Raw genomic sequence first — 23,110 nt, forward strand, 5'->3', positions numbered from 1 at the left:
ACCATTTTCAAAGTTATCATTATCACAATTGATTAATTTCTTTTTACTTACTTAGTAAAATGTTATAAAATAATGTTTTAAATATTAACTGGCAAGGTTTTTAACTATCGTGTTACAAGGAGCTCACTAAAGTACTGATTTGATTTTAGATCTAGTTTAAATTCTGGCAAAAAATTACAGGAAACTGTATTTTTACTTGTCAATTAAATAACTTTTATTTTTGTTTGTTGTAATATTCAAACTTTTAGAACGGGTACACAATTATAATTTTTGTTATGTTATTTTTTTCTGTACGAATGAAAGTGTAATTTATTTTGTAAAAAATTCTGACGAACAGGGAGCTGCGTTGAAGGTTTGAAACTTGGCTATTTAAAGATGTGTCTTCGATAGTGTTTGTGTTGACATCTCGTTTACTTAAATCGCGCTGTGAAGCGATTTATTCGTAACATTTCACCGCTAATTATGTAAAAGTGCCGTTCTTGTGCTAAAATCTCCAAACATCCACACCCAAAACTGCCTAAAACCCACTCCTCGTCTGTCAATACAGGATGAACTCTGTATCCGGTGATAGCGAATCTGGTGAATCAAACAGCTCCGGCCAAGGTGAGGAAAAGAATATCATAGATAAAATTCTAGGTGAGATGAAGAGCGAGTTTAATAAGACTGAAAAGACACCAGTCACGTTCGAAGCTAGACAAGAAGTGACTGAAGACGCTCCGATGGATTCTAGTCTATCAAATAACGTCGCGGGCGACGCTGGCGAACACGCCGTCAAGACTGAAGACAGTACAAACGAGAACCACACCGAAGACAGCCGCAATTCCGAACCGGGAGCAGACGACGCCGCCGACAAGCCGCGAATCATCCTGTCCTTTAAGAAACCGAACACCGAGTCACCACTGAAGAGCAACAACTCCACCGGGAGGAGGTCCCTGCGACACAAGACCAACAGCTCGGACGACAAGGTTGACGAGTCGACGCTGAAGAGGTCGACCAGGAGGAGGAGCAAGGACTGCAACGAGTCGGTGCTGCAGAGCGCCATCGCCAGAAAAGAGAAGTCCTACAACGAATCCAACAAGCCCCAAAGACTCACCAGACAACTGAAACCCACCCCCAAAATCCTAGAAAACCTAGCCTTGGCCAAACAAGAAAAAACAAAAACAGAAAAGATGAAACCTAAAGTGAACGACAAGCAGAAAAGCAACGACAGCGACAGCTTCACAGAGACCGACACCAGCAAAAGCGAGGACAACGACAGAATCCACCGAAAGCACCGACACAAACACGTCAAGCACACCAAGAAGGCGAAGAGGTTCAAGAGCAGCCAAGGCGACAGCAGCAAAGACTCGGATTCAGACCAAGAAGAGGCCAGCTCGAGACAAGAGGAGGTCGCATGCCGCAGGTCGCGAAGAATCTCCACCAGGTACTCGTAAGATATTTATCATCATTTTGTCTGAATCTAGCGTTACAGTCGACTGAAGGATGACTCGAATACAGATATTGACGAGCACAGTCTGCAGGATTCCTTGAATGACGAGACCGCCCCCTATCCGAACAGCGTCGAGTGTTCGACTGGTGGGGCCGATCTGGTCACGTCGCGGCTGTGCCTCTGCACGCAGAAGACTCAGTATTATTTAGCCACAAGTGATGAAGGTAAATGATGATGCCGCCAGTGTCAGGAGAGGTCCAATCATATGTTTCATAGAGACGACGTATTGCGGAGCCGTCGACAACATCGGCGACAAGATCATCGGCTGCAGCCGCACCATAGACAGCAAGGAAATCATGCTGATGAGATCCTCCACCAGAGTGCCCTACACCATACTGTGCGAATCCCACAAGAACCGTCTCTTGCGCCACAACTGTTGCCCAACTTGCGGCGTCTTCTGCACCCAGGTACCTCTAAACAAAAGGTGCTGACAACTAAACAACCCTAAAAAATCTAGGGGAGATTCGTCGAGTGCGAGTCCAAGCATCACTACCACCGCGATTGTCAGGTCTCGATCGAGGAGGTCGACTGTTGTCCGCATTGCGGTTCGTCCGCACCGTCTTACGACGTCAACATAACCATGCACTCGGCCAAGAGACCCATTTTCTTACCAGTACAAAAGACTCAATAGTAAGTCATGTGATCCCCGTAAACGTGATTTGGTTAGTCCGTACGTTCCCCCTTTTTAATTTTTTTATGGTCCGAATTCTAGCAGGAAATTTTGTTTTTGAGAAAACCTCAACCCGAATCGCATCGAGTCAGGTATCGTGATTATTGTGGAGCGTCTTAGCATTATTCACCAGAAACTAGAGCAAAAATACACCGTTCTCTCGGTAAAACGCGACACCAAACGAAATCAATGCGGCCGAGATCCGGTCCAAGTCAGTGACGGTCGTCGCGTTTTACCCGAGCGACAGATTTTGTGTGTGTCTAATTACGTTAACAACAATTAATTTATTAGTATTTTTGTATGAAATTTATTTACAGAATGAAGCCACACATAATTTTAAACTTAGATAAATTCCATGTAGTTTGCAAGCCATTTTTTTATTTCATAAATGTGGTACTAAAGTCGATTCTGACCAGTCGGATCGCTTTGTTGATTGGTGGAAATTTTAGTGTTTCCGCTAGAATGACTTTCCCGAATAGTTACAAGCACGAGGACGAAATCAAGTGCATTACGCCACCGCTGCTTCCGATTGGCGCACTAGAAATGCAAAACTCTCTCGAGTACGGCGATGAGGAGTACGAAATCGGCGATCTGGTCGCCGCCGTTAAGAACAACTCCGTCGAAAAAGTAGCGATTATTTTAGGTGAGTCTTGCACAGGAGCCAGCGAGTGTTTTTCGAGCTTCGTTTGCAGGATCTAAGAGTGTCGACGTTAACTGCAAGATCCCCGAGTGCAACGACGGCACCGTCTTGCACTACGCCGCCCAGAGGGGCCTGGTCCCGGTGGTTCACATGCTTCTGGTGGCGGGGGCCCAGCCGGACGCCCTCGACAAAGACCAGAACACGCCCCTGATGGCGGCCATCGTGTCGTCGCACAACGACGTCGTCAGGTACCTGATCAAAACCGGTGCCAGCATCGATCTGAAGGTTGTAAGAGCGACAGCGATGGCGACAAATCATCGTGACGATTTTCAGGGGACGGACGGCATGACCGCCCTCCATCTGGCGGCGAAGTGCGGCAACTTGAAGGCGTGCGAATCGCTGCTGAAAGCCGCCGCCGCCAAGAGCTTCGTCAACAGTCAGGATGACGGCGGATGGACGCCGCTGGTGTGGGCGTGCGAACACGGCTACGCCGACATCGCCAACTTCCTCATCTACAAGGGCGCCGACGCGTCCCTCAGAGACGTCGAACATAACGTCGCCCTCCACTGGGCCGCCTTCAGCGGGAGTTCGCACATCGCGGAGTTGCTGCTGAACAAGGGGTGCGACGTGAATGCCGTCAACGCCCACGGGGATACGCCACTGTAAGCTGCGAAACTAAAGCGTACTGCAACTTGCTCCACCAATAAACTTATTATTCTGTCACTTAAAAGGTGCGAGATGACATTGCAAGTGCCTGGAAAAGGTTGTGACGTTTTATCAAATGTTGACAATGCAATTGTAGGTCATTCTGATAACAATTTAGTGTTTGATAACAGACATAAGCATACGCTTTTATTTTAGAAATTAACAGTAAATGTCAAAATCAGTGTTGCCAAAGTAATATTTCAAGGGTATTACCAACCTACCAGAAAAAAATCACCAAATGATAGTAATGACGTAAAAATGTTCCCACAGGCACATAGGAGCTCGCCAGGATATGTACAACTGCAACATCGTCCTGCTGGCGAGAGGGGCCGACGTGACCCTCCTGAATAAAAACAGCGAATCGCCTTTGGACTGCGTGCCACCAGGTGGCGACTCCTACAGTCCCATCTCTTTGAATATCACGCTGCAAGCGTCCATCGATGACAACTGTCCCAACGTGATCCTCTCCAAGTAACTGGTACCGCTCTCGTCGTTCTCCATTTGATGTTTTATTTGTAGCGACATATCCAAGGGGAAGGAAGCGAACCCCATCCAGTGTTACAACAACGTCGACGCCGACCCCAAACCATCTGACTTCCGCTACATCACCAAGAACTGTACAACTTCCGACGACGTAAAAATCGAGACAAAAATCAGCACGCTGCAGTACTGCCAGTGCGAGGAGCGATGCGTGGACGACGACTGTCTTTGCGGGAAATTCTCCGTGCGGTGTTGGTACGACGAGGAGGGAAAACTGATCCCCGACTTCAGTTTCAGCGGTGAGTAGCACCGAGTCTCGGGTAGAAATCCACCTAAACCAGTTTCACCCAAGATATCCCGATGATCTTCGAGTGCAACGACCGGTGTTCGTGCAACGCAATCACGTGCAATAATCGAGTAGTACAAAAGGGCCTGACGCAGAGGTTCGAGCTGTTCAAGACGACGGACAAGGGTTGGGGCATCCGCACGCTGCGCCTCATCCCGAAGGGCAGCTTCGTGTGCGAGTACGTCGGCGAGATAATCACCGACATGGAGGCGGACCGGCGCGAAGACGACAGTTTCCTCTTCGACCTGGAGAACAGGGTCTGCAGGAATGCGAACGTAAGTGGGGGCGGTGTCGGTTTCGCTCACGACACTCCACCGTTTCAGGACACGGACGTCTACTGCATAGACGCCAAGTTCTACGGGAACTTCGCCAGGTTCATAAATCACTCGTGCAATCCGAACCTGACTTCGGTCAAGGTGTTCGCCGACCACCAGGATCTCAGGTTCCCGAGGATCGCGTTTTTCGCCAACAAGGACATTACGGGGGACGAGGAGTTGAGCTTCGACTACGGCGAGAAGTTCTGGATCGCTAAGTACAAATCATTCTCGTGTCTTTGCGGGAGTTCGGACTGCAAATACTCGGAAGACACGATGGAGATGACCATGCAGAATTACCAAAGAAGGCTGGAGGAGTGTGCTTGAGTCTGTTGAGTTTTCTATTAAGTTTCTAGTGGTTATTGTTTTTTTTACTGTTTATTTAATAATTTATTGGTGTTATGTATTACTTTTTGTCTTGCCTTCTTAGCGTTCGAATATACTTAAGAAGTACACTAAGTTATTCCATGTGGTATGTACATATTTTGTATTCTTCACGGACCAAAATGTGATTCGACTGATTTTTTTTTTTTCATTGGAATATAAATTATTTATTTGTAAGTTTAATGATCACGTGACCACCATCCATCATGTAATTATTTAAACATTTGCACCAAGTTCTAAGTTTTTGTAAATAAATGTTTTCTTTATTATCGTGTTCGCCAAATTCCAACGCCTCTCGTATCATCACATTTCCGATCACTACTCGCGAGTTTTCGTCACAAACTCGCCCCCCACCACAAAATCGTCACTAATGCAGCCTCGTTGAATCACGCCTTTCGCTCTCGACAAAGCTGTGATCGGAAACAACACACATACCTTTTGCTCACGCCAGGAAGGAACAGGTTAGAAAAAGACTTTGTAAATAAACATATTATTCAAATTACGTGAATGTATAACATGTGAAATATTGTAAGTTAAAGATATTTACCGTTTAGGCCACTTCAGTATACAATTATCCTTCAATAAGAAAATATAATACAAATCTAGCTAATGTAAACACATAACACATAAAATACGATCTAGTTATGGTTCAATGAATAAATAAATAACAAAAGTCATAACGAAATCAATATGAACCTAAACAAACTCGTTGTATTTGTTCGAAAAAAAAAATCGGTTACAATTTGAGGCGACTTAATCTAATAAATTCCTAATCACACTTTTAAATGCTCCAAGCAAGATAAAAGGAATGTACTTTGTACAATATTAAAAGATCACTACATTTGGAAGCCCAAAACGTGATTGTGGCGTGTAATTATTTCTAATGCTTAGGCTCATACTGGTGTAATTCTATAGAATGTCCTAATTCGACGAAAAACCGAAAGATTTCGTCGAAAAAAAATCATAGTCATTGTGCGACGATGCTTGTCAAATTGGAGTCGTTAAGTGCTCTGTGAACGATGCCGAAATACTGAAAGGCACAATCCTATGATTATAACTTTTTCTCTTTTAATTATTAATTCCTTCTTATAAGATATGCTCTACATGATATAAAACGCGTCTGACGCGTCTCTCTATTTTAACGAGATGAGTTGCACCCCCTTTTAATTTAAATTTAAATAGGTACTTTAAACAATTGACTATTAATAGGGAGACAATTCAAACAAATATAAAACGGAAATTAAAACAAAAAGTAATCTAAGATTATAAACAGTGCTGAAAAATGTCGAGTGCTAAATAAATAAAATTTTAAAATTCATATAAAAAACTCATTAATTGCGTTCTGTTGCATGTATAAGGTGCACCGTTTGAGCAATTTTATTCAAAAGGACGTTATCGCAGCAGCCAGGTCACTACTAATCACTAAAAAAAAGTCTAAAAGTACGCTACATACAGAGCGAAAACTATCTTGGGTTTGAAGTGTTTGCTCAAATATTTGCGGAGACGCCAATAAACAGGCGTATCAACAAAATATAAAAAATGTAAATAAGCTGTTTGTATAGTTGGTTGCCTAACACGCTTAACACTATTAGAAAAACATTTGTTTTTACTACATACCTAAAATAAATAATTGCGTTTTGATCTTTCAGTTGAACCCTTTTTTGTCCCACTAAGAGAAAAAAAAAACGAATAGAATAACTGCGGTAGTTTTGTTGGAGCAGAAATAACTTCGAGAGAAAAAGAAACTAAAGAAGTCTAGCCTATGGGACAAAAATCGGGGCAAGTGAGCTTAATAAAAACATAAATATATGATAATTTGTACTAAAGGATTTTTTTTTTTTTTTTTGAAAAATCAAAACTTATAATTTTTCCCCCTAGATATCTTTGTTAAAATGAGCAAACCCTTCACCCTCGCTAATCTCACTACCTAAAAAGTCGCTTTTGTTCATGTTATTGCAATATAAAAACAAGCCGATCAACTAGAGAGATCAAATTCGGCCATCTTGAGCCGCCATCTTGCTAACCGACTTGGCAACGTTCGATTTGGGTGCGTTCTCTTAACTAATGTGGCAAGCATCGTTGCCAGATCGATCGGCAGCAGCTCAAAACACCCTCCATTGCGCTAAGAATTTTCAAGCATTGTTTATACCTAATACGTCAAAACGATAACAAAAAAAAAATATATGATTACGTCACTAAATACGTCACTGGTGGGAGCTAACCTTGCGGGGAAAAACGATTTGATTTCTGCCAGAGGTAGGAACTGTGCTGTTTTCGATTTTCCGGAAGGTCAGTGGCGGCTCGTCGGATCACATTACGAAAATAAAAACCAACTTACCAGGGTGACGGTCCGACGGCCGACAGCGAGTCACACTGCGTCAAGACGCCGCCTCCCTGTGGTCAATTCACTAGTTAAATTTCGATTATTTTTCACTGGAGTCGCCACTGGACCCAGGCGTCCCTCGCAAGACGGTTTGGTTTGGCGTTTTGCAAGGGAGCCGCCTTCAACTGTACTCGAATGTGTGTATACTCATTGTATCGTGTAATTTGTTAAAGGGTTGAACTCGCGAAGGTGTGACTCGTTACTCGCCTTAACGTATCCCCATAATTTCATAGCTTGATCACAGTTTTCTTCAATGTACTGGACTTCCGAGAAGTTCAATTTGCTCCGCCAGAGGAAGGGAGCGCTGCGGGTGTCTCTGGTGGTGCTCGAGACCCCGCCGACGTTCTTCTTCGTGTGCAAATCGAGGAATTTGCTCACGGCCGGATGGTAGAACAAACCGAAGAACTCGAACAGGTTCTGGATGTGCTGGTAAGGGTCCGCGCAGAGGTCCTCGTAACGGATGGCTCTACAAATTCCAACGACATTTTTGTTGTACAGATCTTGTGGGAAAATTAGGAGGATTATTGATTTTATTTTATCAGTTAAAAAAAGGTCCGCACTTGTAACAGTCAACACTTATATCGGCAAGTAGAAATAGATATAACGCATGTAAACGTGCGTGAGATAAAAAAAAATGCGAGGCACATAATCGATTAAATGACAGAGCAAAATAAAGTAATGTATACAATAGAATGTATTAAAAAAAAAAGAAAAGACAAAGAATCTATTAAGTATAAAAATAATAAATAGAAATGAAGGAATGAGAACATAAGCAATATAAAAATACGTTATTTACGCAACAAGTGAGTAGGGTAATACTTTTTTTTTACGAGAAGGCATATTTGCCGCTCGAGCGAAGCGAGTGCGCAAATCCGCCGAGTAAAAAAAAGATACTTTACTAACGAGTTGCATACAAAATTTTTTTGGCGCCCGTAAGTTTAGATAACAATTTTTTCGACACTCTCAAAATTTGAAAATTTTCTCCTGTGTGAACCTGTGGACCTTTAAAACGCTCGTTTTACTCAGGTTTTAAATTGGCCCACTCATGCCAAAAAAATTCCAATTACATACGAACTCGTTAAAAAAACTACTAATTATGAATGAAAATTTTTATAATTGCGTTAAAAAATGACACGCTACGGTACTTTTTTTTAACGCAAAATGCGTGCAAAAATGAACCGCTATGGCACTTTTTTTAACGCTTCTTGACCAATTCAAAAATCACATATTATTTTATGAACGCAAACGAATGAATGACGGACGTTAAAAAAATCTAATTCAATTATAAATTATCAAAAACGGTAAACACAAGAGAGACAAAAGAAAAAGGAAGAGAGTAAGACGAGACAAGATGAAAATCAATCGTTACATTTGCACAACGCTATCATTACTCTTCGTTTGAGTGAATAACAGGAAAAGTTTGGTTGGCAGCATTGCTCACCTAGTGATGTAACTAGCTTTTTCCCCTAGATCTGGCACCGCGATCGCAACTTTTCCTAACAAACTGACAAAATAGATTTGACGCATTGATCTATTGTAAATGAAATCCAAGATTTCAAGACCGTCGTCAACGCCGATGCCGAATACTGAACCATTCTTGTTATTCTAATTTGTTAGACAGGTGACTGGACTTCATCATGATTAAGTTGTCTAATCTGTTGGCTAATCGTCAATTTTACTCAAATTAATTCCCACGTACATCAAACGTGCTGCGTGTTCAGCCAATCAGAGCGCTTCATCCAATCAAAAATGTTAATCGCGGTAAAAACTTCCTACACTACTACTCTGTCACCTGTCAAAAGTGAAAAATTGCATGCTACTCCTGCCAGATTCTCCAATTGATTTTAATAACTGTATTATAAATAAATAATTACCTTACGTTAAAGTTTGTATGCTGGAATGAATCTAGCCAAAAATAACACGACGGCCATAATTCCCATAAATATTATGTCGTCGCCATGACAACTCTACAAATACTAGCTTCTAGCTTCCTATTGGGTGTTTGTTGGAGGCGTGCAATTGTCACTAGTCGCATGTCCAGTCGTCAAGTTGTCGGCAAGTGAGAATGAATGCACACGGAAAGAAATCACGGACCGTTTGACATGCATCAAGGATATTTTGTTAACTATGTATTTCTTGAAAAACAAATTAATTCACCGAAAAATAAATTTATCTACGAATAGGAGAATGTATTTCATCTCGATCTCCCAAAAAATTTAGTCCAATCAGATCGCTGCTAAATTTGAATTGTAGCCAATGACAAGTATTTAACATTGAAGATTCACGCAACAGTCATTTGCTAGCAATGGAATGGCTGAAATTCTAATTTGACAGCAATCTGATTACATTAAATTCTGTGAAAGAAATACAACCGTTTTTAGATTTTACAGCCTGCAAGATTTTCACGTCCTTCAAGATATGTAATTCATGTATTGTGGATCCACAAAATCCTTCCTCAATCTCTTCAAGTGCCTCAAGAAAGCTCAGAATTTGGAAATGAACATCATTACAGCCCATTTTTAAATATAGTCCAATGAGTTTAGTCCGAATTAAGAAGTCGACATGACCTGCGTCTGCTTTAGAATCTTTCGACATTTGACAGCAGTGCATGGTGCTACCAATACAAGGTATGTAGTTAAATTTTACTTCCAATATTTGAAAATTTATGTTGGCAACTTAAGACAAATTTCAATCTTTGAGATTTTAAGTTGTGTTCTTTCGTGCTTTCTTGGTTTTTCTGCAAATTCATTGCTCCATTTTCATTTTGTTTTTCAAAAAACAGATCTTTTCAGAACTCTGTGCCAATTCCAATATTTTTTTTGCAATTACAAATTCTGCAAATGAATTTGTCCACTTGATGCGTAGCTTTTCGTTGACATCATACGACGGAAATTTCAAGCAAAATTATCACAAATGTGGTTAAAACCTAGCCTAAAAATTTGACGTCGCTAATGTAATAAACGTACAACTCGCTACTCGCGTTGCCAAAGCCAAAGCGAGATGCATAGTGGGAGGGGCTTAATATCGGGCGACTTTTTAACTTTCACCTTATCAATCATCATAGTGGGCGTTGAAGAGTCGATTGTGAACGCACTATACGGATTACGGATCAGCTGTTTAAATCTTACGATTTATACGAGTGGTACGTTCACAATCGACTCTTCAACGCCTACTACGAGGTGAAATTTAAAAAAACACCCGATACAATGCGTACTATTGCGAACACGGAATCTTGGACGATGTGTCATTTCGATTTTTGTAATTTTTATGCCAAAAATAAACTTTCAAATGTCAAAACTGTACAAGAGTTCAATAGCTTGTTTTCATTATGTTGAAAAGAGATTGCAATATAACAGTTGTTCTGCTTATTAATTGATCCAACGGACTATAATTAAAAAATTTACTTTTGTTAGAAATGTACACTTTAGGCTTTGATAACGGCGTCACTTGACCAATAAGAATGAAACACATCATTTTAATGTTTTTTTTTTTTGCAACCAAGTTATCGACAAGAATTCCTTCTTCGCTCTTTGTACTGTTTTATCTGATAGATCGTGCTTCAATTAAAGTTCTAATACTTCCAAAAAATCTACTTATTCACCAGACCTTATAGTGTTAGAAAAAAAAAAACATATCCGTTTTGTAATTACATAATTACATTAATTTAATTTTCGCATGAGCGTTTTTAAGATTATTTATTATTAAAGTCGAAAGGTCTAATTTCGGAAAGTGTTAAAGTCTCTTCGCTATTTGCATCTAGTTACTCTAGATTTTTGTAACTGTCGCTGTTCCTCTAATGATTTTAGTTCATAAATAAATAAAAATGTATATTAACATAGCGTGTTGGTTGGAAAATTTCGACGAAATAATATTAATCAATATCAACTACATCTGCAATCGTTTCGAAATCAAATTCGGTATTTTATACAGCGATAAAACACAGACACGTTCAGTTATTCAATTTGCTGAAAACTCAGATTTGAAAGATATGCAGGTAAATTTTTTTCGTTACCATGCACTATCAACGTTTTAATAGTTATTTATGTAAGAAGTGAGTAAAGTAATACTTTTTTTTACGAGAAGGAAAATTTGCCGCACGAGCGAAGCGAGTGCGCAAATCCACCGAGTAAAAAAAGATACTTTACTAACGAGTTACATACAAAAAATTTTGGCGTCCGTTATTAAATGCACAGGTTGTTTCATTCATTTGCATTCATAAAAAAACTTTATATACGTAGGTATTCAATTTAAATTGTAAATATGAATTTCATTTTTACGACAATGAAATAGTCATGTTCATAACTGCAACACACAAAGTGAAAGTAGTTCTCTGCAAGCCGATTGCAAATGTCAACACACCTTGTCAAGCTGCTTTTAATAATATTAGTTCATCCTTTCATGCAATAAAAAATCTCGAAATACATATATGTATCAACCACGGCATGATTATTTTTATTATGTTCCATTTGACATTTTTAAGATCTCAAAGAGAAATCGTCAGTATCTGATGCATGCAGAGAAAGTGCAATCTGTTGATTAATTTTTAAGTTAAAAATGTTCTGAAAGTTGCAATATGAGAATGACATCATCATAAATTGAAAGCCATTTATGTTTTCACAAACGGTTTTTTTTACATTTCTCCGTTTATAAATAATCCATTTTTGTGAGTTGCTGTAAGTGCAACGGACCAAATAAAGTAGATCAAAAATAAAAACCGATTTTCTAATTTATTTTTTTATTTATTTTGTGAACCGAGTATTCAGTCATCCCTCCTTTTGGTTTTTACGCATTAATCTTATCCAAATAAAGCTGCTTAAAAATAAGTAAATAATAGGTCGATAACAAATCTTGATTCAAATATTTACATTGGCTCTCGAATTACTCTACTGACTGAATTTTTTGGCATACTTAAAATGAGTACTTGAACATAAGCTCACCTAAACCTATCTGGATACAGTTTTTGCAATTGGATAGCTGCGCTGTAGTCGGAGACCATATCTGCACAAACCAGATTTGGTTTATCACAGTCAGGCTGTCCAGGACACCAGTCTCTGTGTTTGCGCGACTGCAGAGTCCCTCTGGGGTCCCTCATCAACAGCAAAACCTTGACGTTCAACCTGCAACAGTAAAAAATAAAATCACGTCGATTGAGGAATGTGGGTCTTACTGTTCATCCTTGAGGAGCTCCTCCGCCAGGCGCAGCCTTATCCTGACGGTCTTCATCGACTGAAACGGAAACACTTTACACACGCTGCTCAAAAAAGTCGAATTCCAACAGTACTGGGGAAAGCTGTCGCACAGACCCCACAGGCGCCTATTGTGAGTAAACAAGTAGTTGTGTGTCCTGCCGTACTGCAGGTAGTTTTGTAAATTGGAATAATCACAGTTTAGCAGATTTTTCAGGTTGCTGATGGCCGAGTCGGCGTGCGGGGGCCCCCTGATCTGGACGATTCCGTAGTCCAGCAGGGGCTCGTAGTGGTAGAAATTTCCAGGCACCGCGTTTATCACATCCCCCAGGAAAGTGGAGCCCGACCGCCATGTGGTGACGATGATGGTCCGCACGGGACGGCCCCCTGTGGCCATGGTGTAGTCATTCAGGCTCTGGCCTGGGGGGAAAGGGTAGTCGTCCAGCGCGTTCCTGACGAGGTTCTGCTGCATCCGCACCACGTCGCGGATGGAGGCGGTCAGGGAGGAGTTGGGGTGATAGTCGGCCTCGTCGTAGGTGTCTGCCTCGTACTTCAGGGCTTGCGAGTAGCGGGGCTCTTCTTTCTGGCTGAAGGCGATCAGGAGGAGGCAGACTGCGACCAAGAGGACCAGCCCCCAAAATTCGTTACGACGGGACATGCTGTCACCACATTACAGCCCTCGGGGGGGTGACGGGCGAAGAGGTTGGGGTTTGTTGTGGTTGGAAATTTTACTCACTGGACCTGTCAACGAAGGTTTCTGCAATACCATCACCGTTCACTTGTTTTCAATTGCGGCGAAAATGTCGCGATTTCACACCGATAAGGCGACAATTTCGCGATTTACCACATTTTTGGCGATATTTTCTGGCTGACACACTTTGCAAACCTTTCTCAAACGAATGACAGGAGCTTTGGGTTTTTCGGGATCCACAACCCCACTCCGCTCTGTCGGAGTAATTCGTCCGCATAGCTCCATTTCTCTCGCGACAATTGATTTTTCTATCTCTGTTTCCGTCTTTGAGAGAGGGAACGCAGGGCCGGACTTACAACAATTTTAACAATCTGCCAAGTCGACAGTTTGTTCGACCTCTGCATTCTGCTGCATTTTGCATAACAACGTATTTTACTCAAGACTATGAAAAATATAAATAAAATAAACAGTTACGAAGCATTGCATATTGCTTCAGTCTCATAACACGACCTTCATATTCTGATAAAAACGAAAGATGAATCTCAAGTATTTTTTATCTTTTTATCTGAACATGTTTTGTTACTTTTAACTTTACACTTTCTGCCGACTGTATTTTTGTTTTTGAAACGTACCTACAAGGTTGCACTTTACAAAATCGATTGTGCAAACCAGAAAATTTGTTACCCAAACTTCGTCATAAGAAACAAACTTACCTTTACTCCACACTTCAAGAAAGATAGGTACTCACAAAACTTAACAACACACAAAAATTCGAAGAAAAAATGCTTATCACTGGGATGTGCGATCGTTTCTCCTAGTTTCAATGCAATTAGTTAAGGACCATTCTTTCCCGATGTGTTTGGATACAGCATACAGCTTTTGATAAGATAAGAATCCGTTTGTCACTCAGCTATTAGTTTCTAGTTTTTTATTGTTGGAGAGTAGGAAAGTGCAGATAAGAAATGTTTTGCAAAAATCATCTTCAGAACGTTATGAATTAGTTTTTCGTTTTTCCGCTGGTATCTTCGAAGTAATGGTACGTAAGAGTTCCACCGTGAAACGGTTATAACCGATAATATGTTGTATAACGTTAATTGTCATTATTTTCTCTTTAATAATAGTATATTACATACCGAGGCGGAAAGTATTCCATTCCTGTCGAGAGAACAATAGTTTACCGAGAGGCCCGCCTGGAGGTGAACTAGTTCTCGAGAGACAGGAATGGTACTTTCGCCGAGATTTGTATACCTACTATTTTATTCGGAATCGTATTGTAATATGCGCATTCCTAACCTTATTCGAGGGCGGAAAGTTAACCATTTCTTTTTATCTTTTCTTCCCTCTCTTAGTCAGTAATAGGCCACTTTCCGCCCTGTTATAACGTTTTTTGAGGGTGTACACTAATTGTCGGAAAACGGTAGAAATTAAATTGCACCAAATTAATTGTTTATTTGCTAAAAATGTAATGATTCCGAATAAAATAGTATACAAACCTCGGTGGCAAGGTGTTTCCTTCCTGTCTCGAGCATTAGTTCACCTCGGCTACGCCTTGGTAAACTATCCTAGCTCTCGACAGGAATGAAACACTTTCCACCTCAGTATGTAATCTACTATTATTCCCAATTACAAACCAACCTCCATAATATTATCGTTTATTTCGGCAAAATATTAAAACTTAGTAGGCGTGCACGACTGAGATTGTATTAAATCACAAAAGTCAAACCAAATTGGCATTTGCTAAAATTTTGTAACAAACAAAATTGAATTGCAGGAATCCGCACACCAATTAACACTCAATCTCTTACCTGAGATTGCTGCTGAGGTTGGTGTTGATAAACGTACAGTTAGGGACACGGAATTTCGGGCATCATTTTTCACTTCCAAAAATTGCCAACGTGACATTCAAAAGTAAAATTTTGGAATTTATTTTCTGTTCACGTCAATCGCATGTCAATCAATCGTCGCAAACGGAAAAATTGAGGTTAATAATGTAAAGCCTATTTTACATTTTTTGACAGTATACTGAGAGTGATGCCCGAAATTCCGTGTCTCTAACTGTACCATTTTATTGGCCAAACAAAAAATCAAACCTATGCACACATAACCTTTATTAAAAAAGCGATGATTACACAACTCAAATTTTTAATTTTTGGATTTGTTGTTCTGTCATCTGTGTACGAGTTTTTTTTTTTGGCCAGCGATAGTATCTCTGGAAACGAACATGAAAAAGTAATTTGCTTTATCGATTAATGGGAGTTATTTTTAATACATCAAAACCAATCATTCAACACAAATCTTTAAACCTATGTAGATATTAGTTAATGACTGTTCTTCGAATAATGTACAGTCGCGAGCAATAAATTTTGATCGTCAAGGTCATTCTTCGACACAATTGCGATCATGACTTCGAACGGAGCACACGTGTTTCCCGTCATGTCCGATCTAAATTGTTTATACTGCCGTAATAAGGCAGTAAAGGGTCCCAAATGTATAAAGTGTGATAGGGTGTTTCATCCTAAATGTGTCGAACGGCTTAACGACGTGAAAGTGATTAGCAGTGATGAAGTTCTATGTTGTGAAGGTAGTGATATGCAAGTGAAGGAAAGTGTGGATTTCAATGCCAGATCTATTATTGAATTTCTGCAAAGTGATCGATTCAGGTACACAATTTCAGGCATAGTGGAAGCGCAAGTATCTGCCCTTAAAGATGAAATTCGTCAGCTAAAGATACAAGTTGAACACCTTAAATCCACTAATCTGGATTTAATAAAAATGTGTACAAAAAAACAAGATCTTATCCAGCCGCTTCAAGTCCCGATGGAACATTACCAAATATCTGCAAGACCACAAGAAACATCTAATCGAAAGATTCGAGTGGTAAAAAGTGCTGATAAGCCGCAAGATAAGCCAAATAAAACACCGGTCAATAACATTCTGAAGCCCCAATACTTACACAGCGAGTCAACAATTAATCGTAAGTTGGAGGACGATAATTCCAATTGGGCGGAGGGAGTATGGAAGGAAAGAGATATTCGGCATTCACAAACATTGGAAGATGGAAGTTCCGATTGGACGGATGTTGTACGAAAGAAACGAAATTACCAAAATTCCCAAACAGTAAGGGGTAAGGCAAAATCGTTGAATCTTAGTGCGGCACCGAGAAAAATTTATATTTACGCTGGTAATTTCGAATTAAACACAGAGGAGAAGGCGATTTTGGAACATTTGCAAACTACTTTTCCCCATAAGCAGTTCCAAGTTGAAAGGCTACCCAGGCGCGAAAATGCTAAAAGTGTCGCCTTTAAGGTGACAGCCGATTACGACCTACTTCAACAAATGAACAACGATGAGATATGGCCCGAAGGAGTATTAATTAAGCGTTTCATTTTTTTTCGAAACAAGAACACGGAGCAAATAAAAGCGCAATAAAAAATCTGCATCATCGCTCAGGCAAGAATATAAAATCCATTAAAGTATTTTATCAAAATCCTCGTGGACTCCGAACTAAATTGAATGACTGTTACTTGTCGTGTTTGAGTGAAAACTTTGATGTGATTGTTCTGGTCGAAACATGGCTTCATGGTGGTATTTCTGATGCTGAAGTGCTGGATGACAGGTATGTGGTATATCGAAACGACAGAAATGTGAACAACAGTGGGAAAAGTATTGGCGGTGGTGTCTTAATTGCTGTTAAGAAATTTCTCACCTCCAATCGTTTGAGTGATTCCAACTCCTCCTTAGAAGATGTTTGGATTTCGCTACAGTGCTGTGACAATTCTTTTGTTTTTGGTGCAATCTATCTTCCGCCGGACGCCACAACTGTTAGTTATGCGAAACATGTCCAGGTTGTCAAAAATTTATTATATAATAATCGTCGCAGTACGTTTTTCATTCTAGGCGACTATAATTTGCCAAATGTGAAATGGATTAATGATAGTGATACTAATTTTTTGATATATACTAACGCCAATTCTGATAAGGACATCATAATCTGTGACAGTCTGTATTCCTGTGATTTCTGTCAATTTAATACTATAACTAATTGTAATGGTAATATCCTTGACTTGTGCTTCTCTAACTATGACTATATTAAGATTGAAAATTGTAATGAATTTAGCAAGACTGATGTGTTTCATCCACCGTTCATGTTTGAAATAAGTGTTGATAATGTTTTTGTTGAAGATATTTGTGACACTTTTTATGATTATTCTAATGCCGATTATGATGAAATCAACATACTCTTGTCTAATGTGAACTGGAACACCTTTGATTCCTGCAGTGACATTAATGAAGCTGTGAGCCTTTTTTATAATTATTTACACTTTGTCTGTGGTCTTTTTGTTCCTGTGAAGAGAAAATGTAAGAGCTCATTTCCTCCGTGGTTCGATCATGAGGTTCGTGGATTAATTCGCCGGAAGTCAACCTTGCATCGTCGCTATAAAATCAGTCACAACGCGAATGATTATGCTGCATTTGCTACAGTCAGAACACAATGCAAAGAAGCCCTGAAGAAATCATACAAAGATTACATAAAACGCACTGAAAATTTTATTACATCTGATCCGAAAAAATTTTGGAAATATATAAACGAACATACCAAATGTAACGAAATACCGAATCTCATGATCTATCACAATAACCCTGTATGTGGTAATGAGAATATTGTTAATAGCTTTGCGGAACATTTTTCTTCTGTTTATGATGATATCGTCACCACACAACCTGCTTCTGCTTGTGACAATCCTGTCGGTTTGAGCGTTGATTTCAAAAACTTTGACTTTACTTCAGATAGTGTCTTTTATGAACTAACTCATCTCGACTGTAATAAAGGTGCTGGGCCAGATGGGCTGCCTCCAATTTTTTACAGAAATTGCTGTACATCGCTTACTGATCCTTTGTGGCGTATTTTTAAGTATTCACTCAACTCAGGTGTTTTTCCGAACTGCTGGAAATCAGCTCTTGTCACTCCAGTGTTTAAATCTGGCTCTAAACAAAACTTCGAGAATTACCGACCCATCAGTATTCTATCAGTTCCCGCCAAGATCTTTGAAAAGCTAGTTGCCAAACACTTGTCCGCTTCCTTCAAAACTGTTATCAGTCCATCACAGCATGGGTTTTTCGCTAATAGATCTACGGTAACCAATCATTTTGCCTTTGTTAATAATGTCTATGAAGCATTTGAGGGCGGTTTTGATGTGCATTGCATTTATACTGATTTTTGCAAAGCATTTGACACTGTTAATCACAAGATCCTTTTGAATAAATTATACACGTACGGAGTACGCGATCCGTTCCTATCTTGGACATCTACCTACATTTCCAATCGAACTCAGCATGTTGTCCTTAAGGGTGTGAGGTCGTCTGCATACTGTAGCACGTCTGGAGTACCGCAGGGCTCTATTATCGGGCCATTATTATTCATAATCTTCATCAATGACATCACTGATAGTCTGACCTCGGCATCGCTGCTGTACGCGGACGATCTAAAAATCTATAAAATCATCAAAACGCAGCTGGATGTATTTGATCTTCAGCAGGATGTCAGAAGAATTGAAAACTGGTGCGCACGCAATGGTATGAAACTCAATGTTTGCAAATGCAAGGCAATGTGTTTCAGCAGGAAAACTGTGCCCTCCGTTCCTTATTATTCATTGGAAGGGGAGCAGCTGGAAATTATCAATGCCATCAAAGACCTGGGTCTTTTTTTCGATTCCAATTTATCGTTTCATGAACATTACGACTTCTTGATCTCTAGGGGAAGAAAAATGCTGGGATGTTTAAAAAGATGGACAGTGGATTTTAAGAACACCAGAGCGATTATAATATTATATAATTCCTTGGTCCGCTCAATATTAGAATACAATTGTGTTATCTGGTCACCTTTTTACGGTACTCACATTTCACGTATCGAGTCGGTACAGAACAATTTCTTGAAGTATTTGAAATATAAGCTGAGAACTCAAAATATCAATTTTGATGATTTGCACTCTGTAGCCGCTTACATGTCTTTGCCCTCACTTAAAACCAGAAGGGATTGTCACAAGCTGTGTTTTCTACATAAAATAATTAACTATAATGTTGATTCTTCTGATGCTCTGCTTCGTATCGGCTTTAATGTTCCTTTATGTAACCTCAGACACCCGAATTTGTTTCATGTTTACTGCCATAAACACAATTACTCCTACAATTCACCCTTGAATAGTGCCCTTCGCCTGGCCAACCTTTACTGTAACGAGTTAGACTTCTGTGGAGTCTCGACAAATAAGTTCAAGAGTGACTGTAGGAGACTTCTATGCAAGTGATGCATCTTGTTCCCACTTTTTGTTCTTGCTAATGCTCCATGTGTGTTTTCTTGTAATTGCTTTCTTGGCGTGAATAAACTATTAAACATAAACAATCAAAAATGCTCCATTGTAAAACAGTCGTAAATATCATAACCTATCATTATGTTGTATGACATTAATTGTCATTTTTTTCTCATTTTTTTGACACTTTGTTGACATGGGTATAATTAGGCAGGGAATTTTTTTAAATCTGTGACAATCTAACCAAATTTTTAAATGACATTGACAACCAAAATGTACAGTACTTGAATACCACTTTTGATAAGATAAGAATCACTTTGTCGGTCAGGTATTGTTATTTTGTTTTTTCTTGTTGGAGAGTAGAGATTAGAAATTTTGCAGTCATCTTCAGGAGACGATTAATTAGTTCTTTGCTTTTCCACTGATACAAAAATGTCATTGTTTGACGTAATGGTAAGATTTCCACCGGGAAACGGTTATAAGTTTATAACCGATGATATGTTGTAGGTAGGTACAGTTGGTTGCAAAAAAAAAAAAAAACGGGAAATGAAAATTTTCCTAATGTAAATTTGGTTTTGTCCATTTGTCAATTAACTGTCCACTTGACAATACCTCTCAAATGATTTTAAAAATGTTGAATTCTAACCTATCTCTCGTAAGAAGGAAAAAATTGTTCTGCCGTTCCCGTGATTTTTGCAACCAACTGTATAACGTTAATTGTTATTATGTTCTCTTTGTCAAAATGTATTAATGAAATGAAACGTAAAGGATATTGGAAAAAAATTAATTAATTAGTTTTTAAGAACTTTATTAAAATGGGATTTTGGAGCCACGATTTTGAACAATTATCAAAAATACCCTTGATAGTTCAATTTGTTATTGACATTTTGTTGATACTGAAAATGATCAAGCGTGGAAAAATTTATTTTATGACAAATTTTTAACTTATCGCAATACTAGGAATTATTGATGGTTGTATTGCATAAGCTGGGGTTTAAAAATTACCGACAAGGCGTGTTAATCTTGTGGAAAATAAACAGTAAAAGATAAGTTAAATAATTTGATTGATCCAATAAATAGGAATTAATTTTAAGACATCAAAGTTAATAATTAAAACGTAAGTCACATTTATCAATTACTTGAATTTTATAGTTAGGTAAGCACATTTAAGGTAGATTTCATCCAGAGACAGATAAGTACAGAAATAAAAATACGCATAGAACCAAAACAGATCCGATCATTTAATTTTGTAATTTAAATGGTAGCCGTTTGGTGTCTGTGAACCGCGAAAATGGTGTGTATTTATACCAAATGACTATAAATGATTAAAGTAAATGTAGTGGGTTGGCATCCCTGAATGGTAAAGCTCTTCATTATTAATGTCGTCAATGTAAAGCATGATTTTTTACTCTAAGTTTGATATACATATTTGAATTTGAAAATCGGCTATACCAACATAAAACATCAGTTGTATTGATAACAGAAGAAAATAATCATAAACATTTATAGTCACATGGTATTTACGGGGTAATTAAGAAGGAATGTTTGAGTTGGCAATACAATTAGAACATTTTTTTATTCGGTTATTTGCAGCACTGCAACCGGATATATTTTGTAGTAGGTATATTAATCTATGGTTGGTTTATTTGACAGATTTCTGACGTAACATTAACAGCGACAAAATGGTATTGTTATGAGAGTAAAAATTAACAGTAGAAAGAAATTAAATTTGAAAGTTCGTTGTAACTTCAATACTTCATAACTTCATTACTTGATTCCAGTATTGTCTGTTGTCTGAAACTTCGACGTGGACATCGTGCCAAAAGTGGGCCTATTATAGCAAAAAAATAATTGACAATATAGAAAATAGTGCTTTCGAAGAAATTGTACAGTATCTGCAGTGATAAATAAATTCGGCCTAGATGTTGCGCTGCCTTACATGTAATACTTTTTTGAACGCTCAATATTTTTACAATTATTCTAAAAATTTGCTTCATTCTGAAATAAATAAAACCTGCGAAGCAACAATTACTCAAATGGAAAAGTAGTTGCTGACGTTTGAATAACACATCAGTTTTACGGAAGTACGCGGAATATGTACTTTTAATTTTCTTCAAAATTATTTTTTATCGACAAACATCAGATTGACATTTCTCGACAATTTATGAAAAATAATAATCTAAGTTGTAGCTTAATGATTTTGTCTTGCAAAAACGATATGCGCTTCAGAACTTGGATTACGACGTGGCATCTCTACAGGTAGCACAACTGCAAGAAACCACATCATCACACATGGTTTATGTTTCCGACACTGATTTGCGTCTAACACACAATAACTCTTTCATGTAATGGAACAATTTGCTTACAGATTCTTACACAAGAATAAAATGAGAGGCAGATTTTGGCTATTCTCGACTTTCTTCTGAGAAGTCACGAGACATAATTTAGTCAACGAACTGCTGTTCTTCTGGACAGCGTGAAAATAACAATACCTAAATATTATTTGAGTAACGATAGACATGTGGTGTGTGGCCAGTGGCCGAGCTGAACTGGGAATTGAGCCATTACCTTGACTTACTTACTTGATTTATTTACTCGTTATTACTTATTAGAAAATTGTACAAATTTGTCTCTAACTTATTCTCAAAATGTTACTCCAGTAGAATACTGTTTCGTTGTTGCAGTTTTGTGAAGCAATCAGCTTCACTGGCTGGCCAGGGATGACAAATTCGATCTACACTTTTTTATACTTAATAAACCAAATACACAGAATGCAATTTTAGAATAACAGTGTAAACATTTTTGAAACACAATTCAAAGTAAATAAATACAATTATTGGTGATATTTTTTTACGCATGTTATGAGTATCATTAATCAATAAAACATGAACTGGTGACATACGACCTGATCAACTAAATTAGATAAGAATACTGTTGTGCTGTCATCAGTCATCTCCACTATATTGAGTAACAATCGGGTATTAAGTAACATATGTCGCATATGAATTGCGAAGTAGAGATAGTCCAGTCTAGTTGTACAGCTGTACTATTCCGGCTAAAAAAATTCGACCACCCTTTTCCTGTCATTTTACAAAAATTGGGTGTAGTCTTTATTGTCATTATGATTAAAATTTGAAATTTATTACTGTCACCCATAAGAACATGGTAGACACAATTTGATTGACACATGTCAACATGTGAAGTGAGGTTATCCCTTCCTAAAGGCTGCTCGTTTAGAGCATATGTGGGTGGAATGACAGTTGTGGACGAAATTTTTTGTCTGCCATTCAATGAAATTACCTTCTTAGTTATTATTAATATATTTTCTCGTTGGTTTTAAGTTTTCATAAGTTTCTACTTATCTTTTATCATTTAATTTATCGAATAAATGAACTTATTGTACAGTCGATGGACAAATAAAACTGGGACAAAATGACAATCACATAAGTCAGAATATACAAATTTGCATTGTTTAATTACGGCTTTATCACAAATAGGTTAACTTTGGTATGACATA

The 23,110-nt window shown here is 38.7% G+C and overlaps 3 protein-coding genes across 6 annotated transcripts in view; 2 read left to right on the forward strand and 1 right to left on the reverse strand.

Moving 5' to 3' along the window:
• The first annotated feature begins 352 nt into the window (after nucleotides 1-352).
• Nucleotides 353-5,295, forward strand: G9a (histone-lysine N-methyltransferase G9a). 3 transcript variants are annotated; one of them, XM_069056222.1, is made up of 12 exons: nucleotides 355-579; nucleotides 637-1,423; nucleotides 1,472-1,653; nucleotides 1,706-1,896; nucleotides 1,947-2,119; nucleotides 2,609-2,802; nucleotides 2,852-3,084; nucleotides 3,133-3,461; nucleotides 3,775-3,975; nucleotides 4,024-4,283; nucleotides 4,337-4,605; nucleotides 4,654-5,295. In XM_069056222.1, the coding sequence occupies exons 1-12, from the start codon at nucleotides 549-551 to the stop codon at nucleotides 4,969-4,971; spliced, it is 3,168 nt and encodes a 1,055-aa protein (XP_068912323.1). In that variant the 5' UTR covers nucleotides 355-548; the 3' UTR covers nucleotides 4,972-5,295. The 3 variants fall into 3 exon arrangements, with proteins under 3 accessions (XP_068912324.1, XP_068912323.1, XP_068912322.1); XM_069056221.1 differs by having other exon boundaries at nucleotides 355-1,423; XM_069056223.1 differs by lacking the exon at nucleotides 4,654-5,295 and having other exon boundaries at nucleotides 353-1,423; nucleotides 4,326-4,501.
• A 207-nt stretch (nucleotides 5,296-5,502) lies between these two features.
• LOC138136922 (carbohydrate sulfotransferase 5-like) lies at nucleotides 5,503-14,166 on the reverse strand. Of its 2 annotated transcripts, XM_069056232.1 has the most exons (4): nucleotides 14,002-14,166; nucleotides 12,579-13,338; nucleotides 12,349-12,528; nucleotides 5,503-7,877 (listed from the first exon to the last, which is right to left on the reverse strand). In XM_069056232.1, exons 2-4 carry the CDS (start codon nucleotides 13,253-13,255, stop codon nucleotides 7,559-7,561), a joined length of 1,176 nt encoding a protein of 391 aa, XP_068912333.1. In that variant the 5' UTR covers nucleotides 13,256-13,338; nucleotides 14,002-14,166; the 3' UTR covers nucleotides 5,503-7,558. The 2 variants fall into 2 exon arrangements, with proteins under 2 accessions (XP_068912333.1, XP_068912332.1); XM_069056231.1 differs by lacking the exon at nucleotides 14,002-14,166 and having other exon boundaries at nucleotides 12,579-13,707.
• Nucleotides 14,167-14,263: 97 nt separating this feature from the next.
• The window catches only part of LOC138136921 (beta-1,4-glucuronyltransferase 1), a 118,049-nt gene continuing 109,202 nt past the window's right edge, over nucleotides 14,264-23,110 (forward strand). The window contains exon 1 of the mRNA XM_069056227.1: nucleotides 14,264-14,324. The gene's annotated coding sequence lies outside the window, so the exon portion shown is untranslated. The remainder of the gene's footprint in view (nucleotides 14,325-23,110) is intronic.

The sequence above is a fragment of the Tenebrio molitor genome, chromosome 8 (genome assembly GCF_963966145.1).
Source record: "Tenebrio molitor chromosome 8, icTenMoli1.1, whole genome shotgun sequence".
Classification (NCBI taxonomy): Eukaryota; Metazoa; Arthropoda; class Insecta; order Coleoptera; family Tenebrionidae; genus Tenebrio; species Tenebrio molitor.